At 44.3% G+C, this 23,061-nt stretch overlaps 1 protein-coding gene across 1 annotated transcript in view; it reads right to left on the reverse strand.

The window, feature by feature from the left end:
• Positions 1-23,061, reverse strand: part of PI4K2B (phosphatidylinositol 4-kinase type 2 beta) — a 284,818-nt gene that overhangs the window by 41,880 nt on the left and 219,877 nt on the right. The window contains exons 7-8 of the mRNA XM_086964014.1: positions 14,453-14,552; positions 1,421-1,554 (exon numbers count right to left, since the gene is read on the reverse strand). Of these exons, the coding sequence (XP_086820140.1) occupies positions 1,421-1,554; positions 14,453-14,552 (234 nt within the window). The remainder of the gene's footprint in view (positions 1-1,420; positions 1,555-14,452; positions 14,553-23,061) is intronic.

A 23,061-nucleotide genomic window follows, 5' to 3' on the forward strand; every position in this document is an offset into this window, starting at 1 on the left:
AGGTGTGCTCAGACGTGGGTCCTGTGCTCTCCCTGCCACTGGAATAAAGCTATCCTGGCTGAAGAGGGGTGAAACACTGAAACCGGTCCTAGGATGCTTGTTTCCAGGCCAGGGAGAACCTGGCTTGGGCAGTTCTGGCTAGACTGTTCAATGAGGCACAGGGCAAGACTGATTTACGTATGGCTGGGTTCAAACTAAATGGCATTGTGAGCAAACACACAATGGATTTAGGCCCAGATCTCTCACTGGGGTGAATGTATGACATCGTTCTGCATTCGGTCCATCAACTGTTGTTTTTGCATACGTTTGGTTTAGTACACAGAGTTTCAGAAAAATGGAGACTATGAAGTGGTTAAATTCGAAAGCTATCTGGGTCGTTAATCTGCAGAGGGCCGCAATGAGGACCCAGTGGATCCATCATTTAATAAAGAATATTCAAATCTGACTGGAAGAGGGAGCTTCCCTCCCAAGCCTGCCGTCCCCACCCTCACCTGGTCTGTTTGTATCCGTGAATTCAGATAACTGGATTGGCTGGCTGCAATTGGGGAAGAAAATGTGACGCCACCATTACAGAATGCAGACACTTGATACCCCTGAAATCAATCAAGGTAACAGACCAGAAACTTCCTGGGATTCACCCATCACTCCCTGAATAACATGTAAAATCAAAAAAAACCTCACAGATATTACCATGAGGTTTGTGGATTTTGAGGTTAGGTTTGCAGTTCCTAGAGTATCCCCTAGGGCCGGACTGGGTGTAGCGGGCATGGGGCGTTTCCCGGGTGGGCCAACAAAGTGGGGACCGGTTTTGGGCCCCTGGGGGCCGTTTCTGCAGCTGGCTGCAATATTGCCCCTTGTAACAAAATCGGCTGAAACCGGCCCTGGCAAACAGCTCAGCACTTTGCCAGGGACGTTTTTTTCCCCCAGTCCGGCCCTGGTGACCCACTGAGATGCTCAAACATGTAGCAAGCTTTATGGCAAAGACTGAACCCACAGCAAGCTTCATGGGCCCGGAACGAGGCACATGGACCGCACAGAAGTTTGAGCGCTGGCCTATAAATCTTGTCAAGGATTTGTGGTCCCTGGTCCTGAGCTTCATGATAGGCTCCCTTAATACTTTAATAATGAAAATAAAAAAATAAAAGCACAACACAGAACCTGGCCGAAGACCAGGCCAGGCTCTGCAGCCAACTTAGCTGCACACGATCAAAGGAGAGTTATGGGTTGAGGTACTAACCACAACTAGTGAACTTCAGTGGGTCGTCAGATTTAATTCATAACCATAACTGCATTTTAACTGTGGACTGTGTTAGTGGATAGTGAGGTGAATGTTTTCAAAATATATTGTTTTGTATATATCCTAAATACAAAGACGCTTATTTCAGCGGCTTAGGTTATTCAAATCGAGACCAAATCTTACTTTGAAGAGTTCATACAGATCCTCGCAAAGATCCTGGACAAAGTTCATATCAGAAATGCGAGGCAGAATCAAATCCCTTGTTTCTTGTGTGAATGCAACTTTAGCCTGTGGAAGCCATTCCCAGTGAAAAGGATCTGAAAGGAAAACAGATTTTAATTAAACAATAGGTAAATCCTTTCTGGCCAAGAGAAGACAACAATGTTTTCCCCAAGGCTTAATCGCTTTCTTTTTACATATACTAAGACACAGGAGTAAAATATGCACTCAAAGCCTAGGACACCTATACTCCAGCAATTCATAACGGAGACTGCACTACATGGCCATTCATACTTTATGAAATCGCCACTGGCCTTTTCAGAGTAATTCTGCGAATAAAAAAAAAAACCCAAAACATAAATAAAACAAAGCACATTTTTTTTGTTGAAGTTATCATCCTTTTATTTCTTTGACATATCACTTTTATTTTTAGTACCACAGAACTACCTCTGACTAGAACCCTTCCTTTTTCAAAACAAAAACGTACTTTCATCATACACTGTTCAAATACTGCAGTATATTCACAATTAAAGAACAAATAATGTAAATTAACACTAGCTCACATGCGCTACTCTGTGGGGGGTGGTTGCTGGGCACTGCCCTACTTACACTAACTATTGCATTTTTGTTATGGTAAACAGCTGATTTAACAGAAAAATGCAGTCCATCACCTGAGCCTATACAGTAAAATACAATTTATATCATTATCGTATTGTAGTTGTGGCACTCAGTTGGACGCCTGTCAGAGCATATACAGCAAGATACCAAGGACAAACAAGCATTGGCATAGCCAATAGGTCTCGCCTTTGGGACCTTATAAGTGTTTAGCCATGCAACAGTTCATGTTGTTGCACCAAGGATATTGTGCTGGATAACTAAACACGTATAAGGTTCCAAAGGCGAGACCTATTGGCTATGCCAATGCTTGTTAATTGCAGTTAGGAAGTGCAGTCTATCAAGCGTCACCTCCCCCACTCCCAACAATAGCAGAGATGTGTTGAAGCCAGGAAAAAACTCTGAAGCACAAGGCGGAACCATTTTACGAAACACCCAATTTCACTCCATTATTAACTACTGAACCATTCTTTGGCATTTTGTTTTGCAGAAATAGACGTGTGCCCGTGTGAAGCTAATCCAGGAGGCAAGTAAATCAAAGAGTGCTTCTGTTGCTATAAACTGAGAGGGAACCGTCATGAGAGGAACTGCCCCTCTCCCTCCCTTTAATTACAACACCTCCATTTTTTTTACAGTCATTGATAAATACGTAGTAAACAGCACAAACGCGGAAAAATGTAGGCACACCCTGCGTGCTTTACTCTAGACGTTCCATTTTTGGCATAAAATATAGAAATGTCAAATATTAAGTTTTGTGAAAATATCTTCATGGTTACTTATTTTGTTTAATTCAAAGAAAGGAAATGCTGCAGTTTTATTTTCTAAAAGATGCACGAACAAATGCAATGAAATTACTCATCAATGTCTGAGTCACAAGTACCTATATTAACCTTCATTAGTTCATGGCGACAAGGAGGACACGCTTGCATGTTTAATTTTTTCTTACAGTTATGTGGGGTTTTTAACGGGAAATACATAATAGAATTTTGTTACCACATTGCTGACTAGTAATGTGCGTGGTTACACAAAGAGGGGCTTCACTGGATGGGACTGACACTGGTGTCTGAAATGGGTGGTGCCACAGAAATTCAGACTTAGGAGAAAGAGAAAGCAAGCTGGCTTCATCCAAAACGAATAATGATTGGGTTGTCAGACTATGTATTACGTGCATTAGCATACAACTGCATTGTGCATGCTCCATCTACATAAAATGTGTGATCATTTCAAATTCATTAAAAACAATTATTATGAAGAAGACGTGCGGCAGCGTGACGCGCAATGCAGTGGGGGAGGTGCGTTGAAGCGCGAGCAAGAAAGACGGAGCTAGGCACACGCGCTTGTGCGCGTAACCGCACGCTTAATGCCTCACAAAAAGCTGTGGTCGGCTTTTTTGAAGCCCACTAACTAAAAGTCTTGTCAGAGTAGCGCATGCGCTGGATCAGGCGAGACCTAAATCAAGTAATTAAAACAACCTCCTCCCGGATCCCAAACCAAATTAGAACTGCTATGTGTCGCCTATTCACTTTCACTACGAAAAGGAAGGGAGTAGTGTCAATGCGGATTTAGTGCAATATATTTATGGAGCTAGCGAGCATCAGGGATGAAGGACTTTTTACTCATGTAATCTCACAGGGTATGATCTCTTCTGAATCAATGGAGCCTAGAACCCTTCTGGGGTGAAGATCTTTTCCCTACTTACATCACTCATATGCTTCCTTATTCTTTGACTTCGGATGCTTGGCCATTAAGTGTTGTGGGGTGGGTCTTTTGTGCAAGTAGGCTGCAGAAGCCTTTGATCCTTCAGGTGGTGGGCATGATGGAAAAACAAATGGGGTATTGCCTGGAACAAAAAAAGTCTAGGGAACTAGTTGTCACAGGACTGAAAGAGGCCGTGGCGGAGTTAGGCTGCACCCGAGAAGGTTAAAAAGAAAAGTAGTATTGATAGGGCTAGGTGGCAATAGATGATGGGTGACTGGGAGATTTTGGAGGCATTACTTTGTTGTCCCCCTCCACTCGAAATCCTTCTTTGGCAATGTATTCCGTGAGCCTATAGCTTAGTTTATTGCCTAATCCAGCAAAACACTTTAATTTGTTTCAGATGAGAACTGGTGCAAAATTATTGATGTTTAAGTGCCCATAAGCTTCAGTAACCACAACTGCGGGAGCTGCTTGGATGGTACACCTTTAGAAGTGTCCAGGTAGTACACATGAAGAGTAAGGGCCAGATTATAAGCAGAACAGAGCAGTATACCTTTGCTGCCAAGGCCCAATCTTAACTAGCTTACAAGAAGGCTGGTAAAATTGCAGACAATAAGGATGTAAGTGGAGTATGTCCCAGTTCTGCAGCCTGAGCCCAATCTCCCTCATCCAGCACATTCAATGCTCCCCCTGGCTGGTCAACTGATGCTGGGAGAAGAACCAGGTACACTATGAAGCTGTCCAACTGAGAAGCCAAAGAAAAGGAAAGGGGGCCATTTCGCTGGACCTGCCTACTGGCAGCAGTGAAGCTACCTTATGCTCAGAGTCACAGCAAAACTGTTAAAAAAAGCAGGAGACGAACCAAACCGGATTTCAGTTAAGGGGAAAATGAGAATGAGTCTGAAGACCTCACTGCCCATCTGTCACAGAGGCAAAGCAGAGCCAAATTTTTTAAGCAGACAAGCCACTTGGTAAATATGTGCTGACTGCGTCAAATTAGATTTGCTAGCATAGGAACATAAACATGGGTCTGCCACACTATTTGCTACGATTTGTTGGTTTAGGAGTTCCCCCAAAAAAGCGGTCCTCTAATGTAGGCATTCAGTTTCTCTCGTGCTTATTATAATATTTTGGATTCAGTGGATTACAACACTCATTAGCAGCAAATAGTTGCTTGATTTTGTTATGTGTGTGATGAGAATCAGTCAAGATTTAAATACATAATTTAAAAAACGTTCCACTTCCATAACCTTTTTGAACATAAAAGACTGAAACCAGGAAAATTATGAGTATTCAAACATATTTTAAAGTTTTAAAGACAAAGACAGAACATATTAAAATGCTTGGAAACGGAAGTAAAAATGCTCAGAAATCTTTAAAAGGTTATTACATTCATAAAGTCCTGGCCAATATCGAACTTTTAAATGGACTTGGATTCAACCATACATTTGTTTGCTTAATTGGGTGGAGAAGGATTAAAGGGGGAAATTAGAATTTTGAGAATTTCCTAGCCTGCCCCAACTATCGATATGAAGTCTCTGGAAGGCTTCCATTTCCACAGTCATTTATGGCTGTCCATCCAGAGTGTAGATTCCTCTAAGAATTTGCTGTCTAATGCCACACTTGGTGCAGCCCTGTACTACAGCCAGGTCAGTACCTTCCTATGTAAGGCCTCCCACAGCTAGAATCCTGGCGTTAGAGTCCTAAATCATTGCAGATTCTGGTTTGCCACCACTGACAGGCATGCATTTTGTGGCATTTGAAATAGCCCCAGTATCCAAGCAAACAGATGTGCGATTTGATAATGTGTCTAATGGGAATCAGAGTTTTATTTTTTAACACCTGGCTCTCAGAATATTTTGAGCATAACAAACACGTGCAATAATTAGAAAAACGAATAAAACTTAAAATAATAAATATATAAAAATGCTTATACAAGAAAGTAAAAAATAGAAAAGTGTAAACATCTTGGAAGGTTACAACATGCATTACAAAATCTTTTTGTGCTTCGGGCTTCATTTCTGTTTGAATTAAGGGGACAGATTTAGGTAGCTGTGCCCTTCTCCGGGTAAGCAGCATGGATGCACCAACTGAGTACACTATTCAAAATCGACCATTGGCGAAGGGCGCTCCATAACTAGAAATGCTCCCTTTTCCCTATTGAGGAATTAGTTAGCATAATTTCGGTGGAGTGCCTTATTATTATGTTTGACTGAGGCGGACGTGGTTTCTAGTTGTTTGTTGTGGGTGCCTTCTTCCAGCTTTTTGTAAAAAACGGTAATAGAAACTGTCTAGCAATCTCCACAACTTAGTTAGTCTGCATTAAGATGCATTTTGAGAAGTTCTGTTCTGCAAAAGGCACACATTTCCATAAGGCGTCCTTCAGAAGTGGGCAATAGTCATGCTATAAATAGGTCCTCGAAGAGGACCTATTACATTTAGGGGCTAAAGAGGAAATTCACACCCTAAATACCTTCTCACCCACTCACTCAGACCACTTGTATCACTGGTATTTTCTGTCCAATAACTAACACCTGCTAGGACAATTGAACTCAAAGAGTCTGAAAAAGCAGACAAAGATAATGTGTCTTCCAGACAGAGGGAGCAGATAGAAGTATAAGCTTTAGATATGCTCTCCTTACAGGTACTTCCCAAATGCTGCAGACTGAACTCAAGAAAGAGTTAGTGGGAATAGTGAAGACGGGGAATGAAAGTTCAGCAATGTTCTGAATGTATGTGTTAGTGACCAGTAAGTAAAAGGAGTTTGCTGAAAAATAAAGAGAACACTTAAGTCATTCCAGGTTGTGGCAAAACAAGATGTTGAAGCAAGGAAAGTATCTTCCAAGAAAAAGTCAGCAGTATTCAGTGGAAGACACCCATTGAGACCCATGTCAGAATTTACACGGATGCCCGATTAGATGGGCAAGCCCATTTTAGGACCATGACCATGGTCAGTTCACAGTCCCTCTTCCCATCAATCACCCAGATTGATGATCTGAATGGTATTTAAAGTAACATCCTAGCAATAGAGATACTCTCCCAAAATCTGAATACAGGGCACAGTGTCATACTGCTAAAATCCTATTCCAGCCTAAATCCCAGCATTCTTTTCTCTATTTTGCTTTCTCAAATATTAAAACTGTAGATTGCATTGAAGGCAAGTATTTGTTTGCGGACAGTATTCACAATATCAAAGAACTTTTTAAGTCTATGCAAGTACCTTAGGTGTAACCCCTTTACTTAGTACTGTGCTCAGATAAGGTGGCCATGTTCCTTTTGACTGGTTCTTAATTTATCATTTGACTAATTATTTCCCTTTATTGGTCTTAACAGTCATACAAAGGCACAAAAATACAGTAATGTACGACGTGTATAATGTGGTATTTTATAGCACTAGCATAGCTTTATAGAAACAGAACTGACAAATGGGTGAGATCTATGGATTATGATCTGTGGTGGTTTGGAAGGTAGCGGCAAAAGCAGGTTCCGATTCGAAACTGAAGAGCCTGGGACGGGTTTTGAGGTCACAAGGATACTGTTCCAGATTTTGGAGGCATATATGGAGAAGGACTGTTCTCGGTGTTTTTTGTTACCTTATTTCATTTTGTATCTCCAAGCTGCCAATATCATGGTCCCAGATTTGGCTCTGGCAGTCTGAGATGGTTAGTTTCTTTACCAGGTACGTTGAGGTGCCACTTCCGATGGCTTCATAGGTGAAACAAATGTCATTTGAAAGTAATACCAGTACAGACTGGGAGCAAGGGTAGTGCCTTAAACATTGGAATGATGTGGTCGAACTTCTTCCTGCCATTGACAAACAAACTTCATCTCCCTATTAAATTTGAAAAATATTATTGCCCATTTAAAGAATTTCTAACATTTTCTTTTTGCAAAAACGGAAAAGACATACCTTAATCAGACAACCAATTAATAGAAATGCATCTTGAACTATAAACGTGCCAAACGGAAAAAAGCCAAGAATGAACTATGCTTATCGAAGGAGGGAGGGATTTAGAACACCAGTAATGACAGAATTGGGGTAGCACAGGAAAATACACATTATACATTGATATTTCAAGTCCTGCTGCATTAGACTTGCATGCACACTATTGGGGACTGGAACTGCTTCAGGTGAAATGAATGAGAAACACAGAAGCACGCAGGAGCTGCAACTGTAAGTAGGTATATTTATTCTTAAAAGAATTCAGCAAAAACGACTACACTATATTACACCTAACCTACTTTTAATAGGTTTATATTTTCTTCTGCCTTTCATATTATTTGTCTAAAAATAAGTCTACATCGATTGCTAGATTTCTTAAGGTATATTAATGTCTTTATTACATCAAGACACTTTGCAGTGAGATTGTGACAGGAAAGCTCCACATTTTGGTACCACAAGTTTCCAATGACAGTTCCAATGAAACATACCTGCTGTTTAGCGCGGGGATGCCTACGGGTCACCAGGCGCTCTACAAATCGCTAAATAATAATAATAATTTTTCCTTTAGAAATTTGAGCAGTTGAAGAATTCCCCCCCCCCCCCCAGTCTACTGGTTTCTCCAGCTATTGTTTAAACAATCCTCTTTGTTTTTTAGGTATTGGTGCTGGAAAATAGACCATTAATCCATGGAAAACCTACTTATTAAATCTATTCACAGTGCTAACAAAGCCATATGATTTTCCTTAGAACTGTGATGCTCAACATTACTCTGGCACACTCATGTATCCAATGTCCTCATCACAACGTTTGGCCATTTTGAGTTTATGTGGTTATTCCCGTTTGGTGGCTTCCTGACCCCACTTCCCACCCGATGCTGCGGAATCTAACTATGGCTTTCAAGGTGCCCATGCCACAACTAAATTTAGTGCTCTCAATATACACTGCAATCTTGGCCTACTTTTCAAGGTAACGCCTTATGTGGTTGAGACTCTATCTAGCTTCAGAATCCTACCCTTCGAATATTCCCCAAGCATTAGACTGGATCCGGATGTTTTTCTAGAAGTACCCCTGTGTGCCAGTAGATGGTGTCATTTGGCTCCGTGTCAGTGTGGCACATACATTGGCGCTACCCCAGCGTGCTGACGTCCATTACTTTCATGACTTTCCACAAAGGAGCACAATGAGAACTGACCACTAGTTTGAAATACTAAGGCCCTGAGAAGGGTGTTCTTTACACTGCAATCGGCTCGCAGAGCGGGGAAAATGTGAGGATCGGTAAGGAATCTGCAGTTAGACAGTCTCTACCAGATAAGATGTGACAGAAGGTAAGTAACTTATTCATCCAACACACACTTAGCTGCAGATTACTTACCTTAGAATAGATGCCCGACCAATGCCTCCCCAGAGGTGGGTCATCAAAGCCAATTTAAACCAGAAAGTCCTGCATCACCAAACGGCCGAAGTGAGTGTTGTGAAGGACCTGACTGCCCAGACAGTAGTGTTTGGTAAACATGTGCAAAGATGCCCACGTTGCTGCCTGACAGATGTCCAGGACAGGGACTCTGCAGGCTTACGCAGTGGTCAGAGCTTTAGCTCAGGTGGAATGAGCATGCAAAGCCTAAGGGAGTTGCTTTCTGGCCAATGCGTAGCACATCTTGATGCAGAGCACTTTCCGTCTTGAGATGGTCCGTATGTGCACGTCCGAGAACTAAAACACTATTTTGGGGCCTAGAAGGGAGAGTCTGTCATCCTCTTTGAAAGGGTGAGGCGGAGCAAAGAAGGTAGGCAGAGTGATACTCTGGCCTACATGGAAGGGAGTCCGCTTTCTGAAGGAAGGAGGCACGTGTTGAGGATCAGCTGGTCCAGGTAGAAGGTTGGTAAGGGAGGGTGTGCTGAGAGTGACTGCAATTTGCTGACCCTCCTGGCCGATGGTACTGCCACTAGAAAGCAAGTTCTGATAGTCAAAAGCCTTAGAGGGCAAATGTGCAGAGGCTCGAAGGGTGCATAGATCATGAAGGTGAGAACAAGATTATGATCCAAATGGAGCATGATGAATTACCGGCGGAAATGTGCTGCAAGCCTTTTAGAAACCTAGCCACAACAGGCGACTTGAATAAAGAAGGTTGAACCGGCAGCTGTAAAACAAGTTTAAACGGCTGACAGAACCTTTAACTGAGACCAGAGCAGAGCCCTGCTCGACCAACAATGGAGCAAACAAAAGAACCTTAGAGAGCGGTGTGGATAGATGGCCGATATTTTGGGAACCAAACCATGTCACAAACTTATCCCAACGGCAGGCATATACCAAATTGGTGGAGGGATGCCTGGCTGGCAGAACAACATCACAGACTTCGCAAGAAAGGTCGAACATCTGTCAACTATCGCCGTTCAATCTCTACAGGTGAAGGGTGCAGAGGTTAAGGTGGAAACCCCTACCTTGTTACTGAGACAGAAGATCCTCTCTATTAGGCAGCCTGATCGGAGGACCAATCGTCCAGCTTAACAGCTCAAGATCCAAGACTCTCCATGCCAAATTGAAGCTACAGAATCATTTGGGCCCGTACAGGCATAATACTCTTGCGAATTAAGGGCAGAAGTGGTATAGGTTGAAAGGCGTACAGGATGCCTGAGCGCCACTTAAGATTAAGAGCTTGTCCAAGTGAGAGTCATCTGGGAAACTCCAGTGTGCAGAACTGCGAACATTGCTCATTCTCGGTGGTAGCAAACAGATTTAACCAAGGCTCTCCCCACTGCTGAAAGAGGACAAGCACCACCTCGGGGTGAAGACCCCTTTCGTGATCAGCTAGACATTTACGTCTGAGTTTGTCTGCCCTGGCATTCATAGAGCCTGCCAGGTGTTGAAACATCAGGGAAATGCTCTGGCATTCCAACCAGTCTAGAGACGCAGAGACTCCTGAAAAAGGGTCCACAACCCTACCCCAACCAGTTAGTACCAGTACCACATGACAGTGGTAAAGTCTGAACAACTGCACCAGCCTTCTTCGAAGGAATAAAGGCTTTCAATGTCAAACGAATAGCTCAAAGCTCCTTCGGGTCGATATGGGGACTGGACTCTGCTGGAGACAAGAGTCTTCTGATCTCCACCTCTTCCAGATGGCCCCATGCCAGTTGTCACATCTGTCCACACAGTCATCTCAGATAGGGGAAGAAAGAGGGGTCTTCCACTGACCCAATCGTGGTTTGTCAGCCACTACTGCAGATCTCTCGCAGTTCCCTCTCAGATCTGAACCAAATTGGAGAGATTTCCCTGCATTGCACCCGATGGGACTTCAGGTCCCCACTGCAGATCCCACATATGCCAATAGGCATTGAGTCACAAGCAAATGTAAATTGATGCATGTAAATTGATACTTTTATAGCGCACTACTCACCGCAAGGGTCTCAAGGCGCTTGTACGAATACCGCTGTGGAACCCATCCTGGCTTTCCCTGTGAGGCGTCCACTCCTGGGCACCCCCAAGGTGGAGGCCAGGCATCCTTAGCGTTGTGGGGGCCGTTGTGGAGATTAAGCATGCTATTGCCCGGAGTTGCAGAGTGGGACTCCATGATTGGAATAGGCACCGAGGCGAGAATTATCCGGTCAGTGGAATTTTGAGCCCAAGACCCGCTGCGGCGGGGAAATTGAACCCTGGTCCCGGGCCAGATCTCTGCATCAGGGTCTGCCGCTCTAACCATTGAGCCACACTTCTCCACAAGCAGGGTGCAGGAGTCTATAAGGCCCAACAACCTCCGGATCAAACTCCCCAAACTCCAGGAAAGAGGCTGAAACCTTGGTATCATCGCTGGACTATCCTGAACTCGCCCCTTGGGAGGATATGCCTGAAACTACATTGTGTCCAGAACAGTTCAGATGAAAGTGAGCGTCTGAGAAGGAGTTGGATGTGTTGACAGTGAACACCATCGAGTGTAGAAGGTTTGTATTGGTCTTGAGGTGCAAGACAACTGCCAGGGGCAAGCCCACCTTCAACACTAATCATCGAAGTAGGGAAAACTAGAACCCCTGACCTCCGCAAATGAGCTGCAACCACCGCCATCACTTTCGTAAACACCTGAGGGGCGCTGGTAAAGCCAAAGGGGAGCACAGCAAACTGAAAGTGCTTGTTATCCACTGTGCAGTGCAGATAAAGTCTTTGGGCAGGCAGGACAGTGATGTGGAAATCTGCATCCAGCAAGTCCAACACTACCATCCAGTCTTCCTGGTCCAAGGCAAACAGAACTTGCAAACTTGTGAGCACCTTGAATGTATCCTTTTTCAAGAAGAGATTGAGAAGGTGCAGGTCTAGGATAGCAGGAAGGTCTCCGTCCTTATTGGGCACCAGAAAGTAGCAGTTACAGCATTACCTTCTTCTGATGCTGGCATCCATTCTATGGCTCCATTGGCCGAGAGAGCCAGCACTTTCTGATGAATGTAGGATGTTTTTTCGCATGCGTTTACAACGCATGCCATAACAACACTGTTACAACGACCGCAATGTTATTTCGCATACCTTACAATGCATGTCAAAACAACAACTTGCTTTTAGGGGGTGCTGGATATTGGAATAGTATAATTTACTATTCCAACTCCAGTCTGTGCGGACACTAGAACCTTCTGCCCCCTAACGCAAGTCGTTGTTCCGACTTGCGTTGTAACAGTATGCGAAACAACAACGCGGTCGTTGTAACAACCGCGTTGTTATGGCATGCGTGGTTTAGCATGCAAATTAAACGCGGTTTACCCTTCCTGATGGAGGAGAGGTTGTCCTCTGATCCCATGCGGGAGCATGGTAGAGGGGTAGTCACAAAGGGGAGGAAGTAGCCCCATTGGGAACTTATAAAAACCCAATGGTCCGATGTTACTGACCGCCAGTGGTGGAGGTGATGGCGTATCCTGCCTCCCACTGGATGTCCATGATAGTCGGTGGGCCAACTTTAGGGCTTTAGAGGCGGTGGGGATTGGCCAGAACTCTGGCTACCTGTCCCAAGTCATCCATGGGACTCGCATCTCTGACACGAAAAGGCTGGAAAGCCAGGCTGTGGTGGCTGAGAGGATATGGATGTGGTTGGGACCCTTCTTTTGGCCACGTAAGAGGTGAAAAGCAGACTGGAGGTGGTGAGGGCTCATAGACGAGCCCAAGGACTTCGACATAGTTCTCCTGCCCTTAAAGCGCATGTGCTGAGTTCACCTTCTCTGTAAAAACACAAGAGTATTCAATGGGCATGTCCATAAGCAAGGCTTGGACATCCCCTGAAAAGTCAGTGGTTCTTAGTAAAGCGTGGTGCCCAAAGGCCACTGCCTATTAAATTGCTTTACCTAGCGAGTCGGTCGTGTCCAGTCCACATCGTATGGTGAATTTTGCTGCATCCCTCCACTCAGCAATAGCTTGGTAGAGTATGGCTCTGGCTTCCTCCAAGATAATAGGCAGCACTTGCACAAATAAATCCCAGATAATATGTGAATATGGGCCCAAAAGGCAAACTGTGTTCACCAACCACAGTATAAGGCGGTTGGAAGCGAACATTCTCTTTCCAAAAGTATCTCACCTCTTGGATTCCATTGGCACTGAAGCAAGGGATGAGGAAGGTCTCGATCTCGCCAGCGGCTCTGGGTATAACAAGGGATCCTTGGGCCCGAATGGCACAGAAGGTGAACCTGCCAGCGGGGATCCAGTGTGGGCCCCTCCCAAACCTTTGGGGCCCAAAAGAACGCCAGAGGGGCCGGCCCTCCCCATTAAGAGGTGCATGGCCTCATAAAATTAATATGCTGCAAGTGCAAGACTTGCAGTACCGATACTCCCGCCCCTCGTCAGAAGACTTCGACTGGTGCGGTGAAGTCTAAGACCTTTTCGACTTCTTATGTTAGTAGGACTTACCAGACAGATTTCAGTGGGATGACCATCGCCAGGTGGGGCTCCGCAAATGGTCTTGGAACTTCCATGCAACCGGTATCTTGAACGTTATGGGGTCGTTGGTCTGTGAGGAGCTTGAGGGATCACTCCCTCAGGAGCATGGTGCGGCAGTCTTCGCAGGTACTGGAGTCATGGTCCCGCTCCAAGCACCATAAAAACACAAAGTGCCAAGGCACCACACGGTTGAAATCAGCTGTCTTTTTGGGGGACATACTGTCACACCAGGAGCGAAAATCTCAAAAAAAAAAAAAAGTGTCAACAAAAAGTCGAGAAAAAGCCAGTGAAAAAAATTACTGAGGGTTGCTCTGACCGGATCACTGCTATCTGGCACAGAAAGGAAAGAACCGACATAAGCGTGCTGGAATGATGCCTATATAAGTACTGCGCATGTCATTTCCAGTGCGGACGATGCAGACGCAGAGCTGAATGATGCATCCTGCTGCAGGGCTTCTGCTCTAAAACGTACGGACTCAGTCCGATGCCTGGTGAATATTCTAGGAAAGGAATTTGAGGACAGAAGTCTTTATCAGATAGCTATATTTTAAATACTGGCTCCTTTCCAATACTGCACTTGACAAAATGGATCAATTTAAAGACTATCTATAGGTGAGGCAGAAGGAGACTAAGCAGATAGAAGAAAACAGAGAGAAACATCAAAGCACTTCAACCCACACACAACAAACTAGTACACAAACTTAAAACATATACTTGCCAATCTTCTAGTGGAAGTAACAAACTCTGTGCATAAACACAACAGAAAAATTTTGAAATGGGCATCAGAGACACAACTTTGTGAAAGATCGAAGCGCAGAAATTGCGGCAAAATACTCACAAGCTCTCCATTCATCTGGATGTTTAAACGGAAACGCTAAACCATTGTCAATAGCAGCGATTTTAATGATGGGTTCTTTATTTTTTGTCCATTCTTCATCCTGGAAAAATAATTAATCTATAAAGCATAAATTGCAGAAACGACAAATCCAACAATGTTTTAAATATTATCTGTTTTACTTAAGGAATACAGAATTGAAAAAAACCCAGATAAAATTAGACATCCCACTTATGAATCCTATTTGTTTCTCCCGGGCCAGTGTCAATTTTTTCATTCTTTCTAGTCACTTATATAATACGCTACAGTCCATTAACACCATTATATCACCATACCAATGTGTTTGGCTTTATGCAAACCACATGTACATATCCTTTTGCAAGTGTTAGCACATTAAGACCCGACCTAATGGCTTTTCCAATGCTGCTTTCCTTGATGCCATAGGCATCTTCTGAACAACATGGGTGTAAGTGAGCATCTGATCAGCATTAAAAAACATCTGATAAACCAAAATACTGTGTTGCATCAAGATTATGTGGTTGTTCTTATGATGCAACAAGCATGGACATTTTAGATGTTTGCACAACATATGCAAAACGGGATAGGTTTTCTTCCATATACAAAATAGGGTAGTTTCTCAAGGAAGGACAGTTCTCTCAGGCAGTATTGTTAAAATGAAGAGATTATCTGTCCCAAAATTAAACTGCTCGTTGTACATAGAGGGTGGCAAAATCTGTGGCATGATACAGAGGAGATAAACAGATTAAGAAACGTGGTGCCACTATCCAATGCAAAAACAATACATTCCACAGTTCTATAAATAACAGATAACACATTAGAACAGTTTATGCCTGTTCGAACCCCTTTCAGAGGACCACAGGGCAAGCCAGAGTTACTGTACCCAATGTCTGGGATTGAGGCCTTTCACTCCTGTTCCTGGGCCAGACTTACTATGGGCTCCAAGCAACTGGGCCAAGTACCCCTTAACTACTTGACTCTCAGTGGTAGCGTGGGAAGAGCAGTCCCAGGCTTCCCGGGAGGAGGAAGAGGTTTTGTAAAAATAGGCCTGGGTGGAATTTTCAATTTGGCTGGCAGAATCAGAGGAATTTTGGAATTACTGATAAATTAAAATTCCACAGCTGTGCGCCTGCGAAATTAAAAATTATGAAGTGGTTTCTAAAGTTAGAAACCACAACATACCAGTCGGCACCTCTGTATACTCTGCAGTGATCAACAGGTTTAATCACCTCAGAGTATGCAAGGGTACAGAGTGGAACTTGGCTGAGAGATTTTCTTACTGCACATTCTCACATGCATTTGGCGTGATGGTGCATTTTGCATGAAAAAAATAGCACCAAATGCCCACTTTGCCCGGTCGCAGAATTCTGCAGAGTATGCAAAATTGTAAGGTAATCCCACATGACTTTACGGAATCGAACTCTGCACATTCCACCCACCCATACTCAAAACACATCCAGCAATCCCCCAAAACATATCGCCCAGTCAAATACTTGTGTTTCTAAAAAAGGAATTCTCATATATATGTAATATATAGAAAGTATACTAGGACACCAGAAATATACCTGGATCCTCTTTCTTATCCCACTTCCTATTCTGAGAACTGTGGTTATTCCCCATTTCTGTGGTGCCCATCTAAGCAAGCCTACCGATAGTGAATTCAAGTCTTTGACTTCCGCATAACCACTGTAGAACTTTTAAGTGTTCCCGTGCAATAATGTGTCCGAGAATTTCCACCAGAGGCCCAGTGATCTGACAATCGGTGTCACCAGCTCTTATTGGAGTGGCAGTTCGGAGTCTCAGAGCGTACATCTGAGGCCTGGATGTTGCAGTCGAGGTTTCAGGCGTACAAAGCGCTCCTTTAGTCAGTGGTTAGTCTCTCTGGGAGTCTAGCAGTAGATAGGACTTTGGTACTCTCAGATCAGGATAGTTGAATGTTGACTCTTCCTCTGCGAGTTACAGCCCTCTCCTTGTTCACGGCTGCACACTGCTTCACTTCCCCATGGCACCCTCCGGACAAACCGGTGTGTCATAACACTGCACACAGTGAGACGAGCCCTTCAGGTTACATTGGCACATAGAAGAATGCCCTTTTCTGGCTACAACACTGTACCAGGGTGAGAGCCCTAAATCTCCACCACAGCCCCCTCTTGGCCTACGGGAGTCACGGAATACATGAACCAGGTGACTGCTCTCTTCAGGTTATGACAATGCAGAGAGCGATGGTCCTTTTCATCCAACAGCGCAGTGCCAAGGGGGACTACTCTAATTTTTTACTGTGGCACCCACCTTGCACATGGTGGGTTACAAACTACACACAAGGCCAAGTCAGTACGGCGGTGATGATGGACCCAAATCTCACTTTCCACTCTAGGAATCCACTCAGCAGGATCCCATGTTGGACCTTGCTCCCGCTTGGCGATCTCCTTCTCAAATGTTCCTCTGGTCTGGTGTCAAGCAGAAGCTGGGGTTGCAGGCTCCAGGTGAGTATTGTTGAATCTCTTGTGTTTTGTCCCCATACCCAGCACGGGAGACTTGCAGACCAGTAATCCCCAGTCCGGGCAGAATTCATGTTGAGCTTTCACGCTGATGTACAGCATCAGTTTGACAATTTGCGAGTCCCAAGTCCCCCATTTTTATAATGCATTTCCAGACGAATTTTTGATTTAGTGCCCATTTGTTATGTTCTTGCTTGGGGGTTGCCCAATTTGAGTTGCATGACCCCCTGCTGTTATCTTCCTCCAGAGAACGTTTATCACAGCAGGACGCTCTTCGTAATTGACAGCCCCAAACAGAGGCCATGGGAGTGACTAAAGGATCAGAAATGTATGTCGGCCTCAGTGATATGTGTCCCAATAGGTTACAAAGGCCCTCCAGCCCTACTCTTTAGGACTTTATCAGCCCTATCTCCTTCCAGACCCCCTTTCATGAATGATCTCTTTCAGAATTCAAAGAGCCAGCTGAGGGTATTTAAAAGACTGTCTTCCTCCAGTATTATGTAACCCCACTCAGCTCTCAGGAATGCAGCGATCCTCTTTGTCCTCCAGCAAGCCCATTTGCGCCAACAGGGAAACCACAGGCCCTAATGCACAGTACCCCTCACAGGCACCTATGCATCCTTAGCATTGCACACAAACATGCATGAAGCCCTGCATGTGCTGTACCACTCACAGGCATATACCAGCGTGATGCATGCACTATTCCATTGAACAGTAGCATCCACACGTTTGTGTACATGCACACACTGTGCCCACATCTTCCCTGATCTATGCCAACGTTGAGCTAAAAACACACCAGGGCATAGTAGACCCCACTCGCACGAGACAGGTCAGAAGGTCTGGCCATATTACTGGATCACTCACTATAAAAACATTATGTTGCCACCACCATACTCCTGCTACTAGCTCCCTGTGGGGACAGTATACTCTCCATTATTATGAGTAGGAGCACATGGTTCACCCCTCCTAGTCTAACCGCAAACCGTGAGACAGGCCTAGGTCATGCACACATACACGGTCATGACCAGAAATCGTTACCAAGGATCCAGATATCGCTGCAGCTTGGGCACTCCGGTACAGGTTCTCATCTACTACCATGTGAGTGGACTTTTTTGTTCCCAATGACGACACAAGTATTACTTGCTAGCAATGGTGTGGCTTCCAACGGTACACCCCCATTTTCATTTGAACTAAATGCACATGTTATCCCCACAGCTAGTCTGTTCATCGCATAACCATGGTGACCAAGTAACACGGAGAGACACTCATCTATCTTTAGCATAAAGAGTCTTTTCATTGGCTGTACACAACTATAGTATATAAAATATACAAACTACAGTATATAAAAAACACCCTTAAATAAAACTGGGTACCAACTGCCGTAATAGACTTGTATTGTGAACTCTTACAAAATATGTTTTCTTTGAAGAGGGAGGGAATGTGGTCTAGTGGCCAAGTTGCATTCTTTGCATTAAAAAAAAAAAGCCTTTCTGTGGGTCCAACCTAGTATGACTGTTTGTGGCTTCACTTTGAGTAGCTGATGTGTTACTATTTGCTGGTTACAAGCAGCTCACAAATGTGTCCTTATTAGAAGCACCTGCATGGAATACAGATGCCTGCTGTAGTACACAATTATGATAGTTTGTGGCTTTTCTATGCTTGTCTGTGCTGCAGCACTCCAGAACTGTTTTATTCTTAGTAGTTTTGTGGGCAGTGCTAAGATGCTGGCTGATTCTGTACCCCATATTTTCGGAACAGCTAATGTTTTACTAACTTTCTAAAATCATACCAAGTACGTCAGAGAAGTAGATTGCTCTGTTGAGCAAAGCAGAACCAGGAAACACGAGTATTATGCAAACGTAACTTTGATAAAAATGCATGAAATAGAAAATGTATCCGAATGTGCATTCAAATAAAGCGCACAAAAGAGAACTCTTTAAAGCGCAACAAGGCTAATGTCTAATAGTGCTCCCATTTACCCATCTAGTAACTCAATTAAAAGAAGGGTGCGGCCATCATTGGAGAAGAAAGTGAGGATAGAGGGTATGCTGAAGAAATTAGAAAGGGGCGATATGACCACAGCTAGCTGGGACTGCTAGTCACAGAGGGGGCACTAGTTGCAGCTGGTGGTAGGGTGTCACTTTTGAGAACACACAGGAGCCAATTGTTACTGGATGTCATCATAACCGAACACTGCCATCCAGGTCAGAGTGAGATTCTGAGGCAATGGAGATCCATTAACCACCTTCCTTGGTACCTGAATGCATTCTCCCCATTGCAGAACACAGGGAATCCCCACTCATTGGAGGGCCTGGAGACGGAGAGGGGCTGACCTAGGCAAAGGGTCTCCACCACCTGATTAGCCAGCATTAATAGACATTCACAATCTTGGGTGGGTTTATGCACCAGGTGCAACACCTCTAATAACAAAAGCAGAGACTCTGCAAGTGGCACATGGTTCAAAACACAAACAGGTGGTAGTACATCAAATCTCAACCACATTCGTGAACATAAACAGCAAACTAAAACCAAAGCGGATGATGGACGGAGTGTTAAACATTGCAAGCACTCACCCCCAGTCAACTGATCTGGGTTTAATCCATCATCATTCTTTACCTCACTCCGCTACCCCAGTTCAGACATGGCCATATGCAAATCAGTCTGACCCTGTGCCTCAGGGGAACAGTCTAGCCCGAACTGCCAAGCCATGTCTTCCCTGGACCGGAAACAAGGATCCTGGGACCGGTTTCTGGCCAATCAGGCGTCATCAACCAGGCCAGCCTGAATCCAATGGCAAAGTGAGCAAGGGACCCACGTCTGGGCATACCCTGCCAACTTAGCGCAAACAAAGCAAAACCAAAACGGATGATGGACGGAGTGTTGAACATTGCAAGCACTCACCCCCAGTCAACTGATCTGGGTTTAATCCATCATTCTTTAGCTCACTCCGCCACCCCAGCTCAGACATGGCCATATGCAAATCAGTCTGACCATGTGCCTCATGGGAACAGTCCAGCCCCAACTGCCAAGCCACGTCTTCCCTGGACCGGAAACAAGCATCATGGGACCGGTTTCTGGCCAATCAGCCGTCATCAGCCAGGCCAGCCTGAATCCAGTGGCAAAGTGACCAACCTAGCAGGCCAAGGAGAGTGTAAATACAACACCCATTATTTTATCTGCCCCCCCCCCCATTCCTCACTTAATCACCATTAGACTGGACTGAGGACATAGAGCAGTCCTCAGTCCCCTGAATCTCTCTGCAGCATTTGACATGGTGCTACACACCATCCTCATCAGGCGCTTGCATGAGAACGGCAAACAACCTTCCCTAAGCTGAATCTGCTCCTTTTTGACAGATCGAACACAAGCAAACAGCCTGGAACCTTGCTAACAGGAAGACTGCAAACTCGTCCATGGAGTACCTCAAGGTTCATCTCTTCGCCCCATTCTCTTCAATGTGAACATGATCCCTGCGGCCAAAAGTGTACACATCAATACCCTCTCCTACCCAGAAAACAAGCAAATCATACTCTCCATCTTGGACAAGACCCAAACACAAGAAACAGGTTCACCCGCTAGCATGACCAAAGTCTCTGGGTCGATGAAAGTCAACTGTCTCAAGCTCCCCCCAAGCAAGTAGTGATCTTTGGTAAGAACACCTCACCATGGGACTCCAACTGGTGGCAGGCCGAAGTTGGACCCACACCCATGCCAGGAACCTCTAAATAATCATCTTGCAAACTAGACATGACTGCACAAGTCAACACAGTAATTACATCCTGCTTCCACACCCTGAAGATGGGGCGGATGCTCTTCAAATGGCTACCAAGGAACAGACAAACGGTCACATAATATAGTCACCAGCAAGTTGGACGACGTAAACACCCTCTATGCCGGGATCACCAAGTAACTCACTAGGAGAGTGCAAACCAGCCAGTACCCGGCAGCAAGAATCAATCTCCCACACAGAAATCACATCATATCACACCTCAGGGAGCTCCACCTCCTCCCAATGGGCAAACGCGCATTTTGCACTTCTCATGCACACATATTTGAGGCACTACACAACTTACGCCTCCCCTACCTCAACTGGCGCATCTCCTTCCACCAACCACCCAGACACCTATGCAGTACTCCTATTCACACACATCCCATGTATACACAGAATCAGATCAGGAGGATGTGCGTTCTCTTATTTCCCTCCTAAAGCGCGGTATGGCCTTCTATTCTAAATCCTGCATATTTTCTTGAATTTCACAAGAAGCTTAAGTCCTGGCTTTTCAATTCGCCAATCTACCACAGGCAGGGCTAGAAAAGTGCACACATGAATACATCTACCCTGTGCCAGGATACCCCTTCCAGGTAATAGTGCACTTAACAAATACAAATAACATACATTAGCACTTTCCTGCCTACGGATTCCTTGCAGCTCTGTGGCTGGCACATACTGAAAGCACCACAAGGTAAAATGTTGGTGTCACCATCTGCACTGGGATCCTGGCATCACAGCCACCAGCACTGCTCCCCACTGCTGCGGACATGCCTCTCCTGGGGCAACTGTGCTCTCATCCTACGTGAGCTCCTGTTACTGTCAGCCAGTCACTGCCCTTTTACAGCTGCAGCCTGTGCAGTTCTGCAAAAACTCGCTGCCAAATGCCATGCAGAAGCCATGAAAGGGTTTGAGGTTCTAAGATGCCTGAGAAAGTCTAGCTTAAATAATTGGCTTAAGTATTTTGAAGATAACAATTTTGCACTTGCAGAACTAGAGCATAAAAGGTATATTTTCTTTCTCTTGTGTCCAAGACTAAGTTATGTCACAAAAATATCCATTTGAATTCTTTGGGAAGGGATATTATGTCGTCATGCTTGAATACAGGCCAGGATTCCAGCAGCAGACTCCAATTGGAATTTTGTAAAAATCTGTCCCATAAACAGATAACCTATATTCTCAAACAATTCAACAGAAATACCATACCCAAGAATTTGTGGGTGAGGGAGATTAATAAGGGGGTAGACCTAGAAATTGCACACACAAAGGGGTGGAACTCCCAAAATAAAAAGGAGCAATGATTATTAAAAATAAAATAATGGTAATAGTCTTAGTAATGAGGTATATATTTCTGTCCAGAATAGTATGTTAGAATCAAGATAAAGATCTAAAGTAGGACCTCTGTATATAGATTAATGAGAGGACTGGTCATTCAAATGTCCCGGGGTTGCAGTATTATATAGCCGGTGCAATGGAACTATACTTGGGTACTCTTGCAACAGTTCCCAAAAAGTTCTAGCTCTGCATGTTTTGGCACTCACTGGAGGCCTAACACACAGCTTGGAATCAAATGAGCATTTTAAGTTCGGAATATTGGATGCCTATACAGTGAGGAAAACCTGCAATCAAACCTCTGGTTAAAGGGCTCTCAAATGTCGAAGTTCAAAATGCTCAAGTGCTTAATGGCAAGTGAGAGCAGTGGGACAACTTCTCTATGGAGACCATGGATTGGAGTAGGGCACCATCTCACTTGGCACCTCTACTGGTTTGGTATTGTATGTCAAAAAGGAATTTCACTTTTAAGGATCAACTTAGCTTTCAGATAACCTCCCACCACCCTTCAACATTTTTTGGCATCTCATGACATGCCACAATCATAAGGGTATCTGTGTGGAAAATAAACAACAAACTCTAGATATTCTATGACTTCTTGTACCATTGTGTTTTGCTAATAAAAACAATGAAAATGGTTTAAAAAAAAAAAAAAAGCAAACCAGACTAAGTGTTCATCCTTTAAGAACTTTAGCAGACATCGGAAGTGCACTTGTGAAATATTATTGTAGTCGAATAGGCAAGCAAGTAACTTTGTCAAAGACAAAACGCGTAATCAACGAAAATAATTAAACTGAACTGTGTTTAAGTCTTTTGCTTCACAGAGTGGAACAATTGACAATAACGGGCCACTGCTTTATATTCTGGACAATACAATTCTTTGGAGCCCTGTAGCGATTCCTTTTTAGACCTACGTGTATCAATGATATTTTTGTACTCAACGTCCGATTTGAATGCTTCCTATAAAGGGGGAAATGACTTTATAGAGTCAAAAA

This window comes from Lissotriton vulgaris, chromosome 3_2 (genome assembly GCF_964263255.1).
Source record: "Lissotriton vulgaris chromosome 3_2, aLisVul1.2, whole genome shotgun sequence".
NCBI lineage: Eukaryota > Metazoa > Chordata > Amphibia > Caudata > Salamandridae > Lissotriton > Lissotriton vulgaris.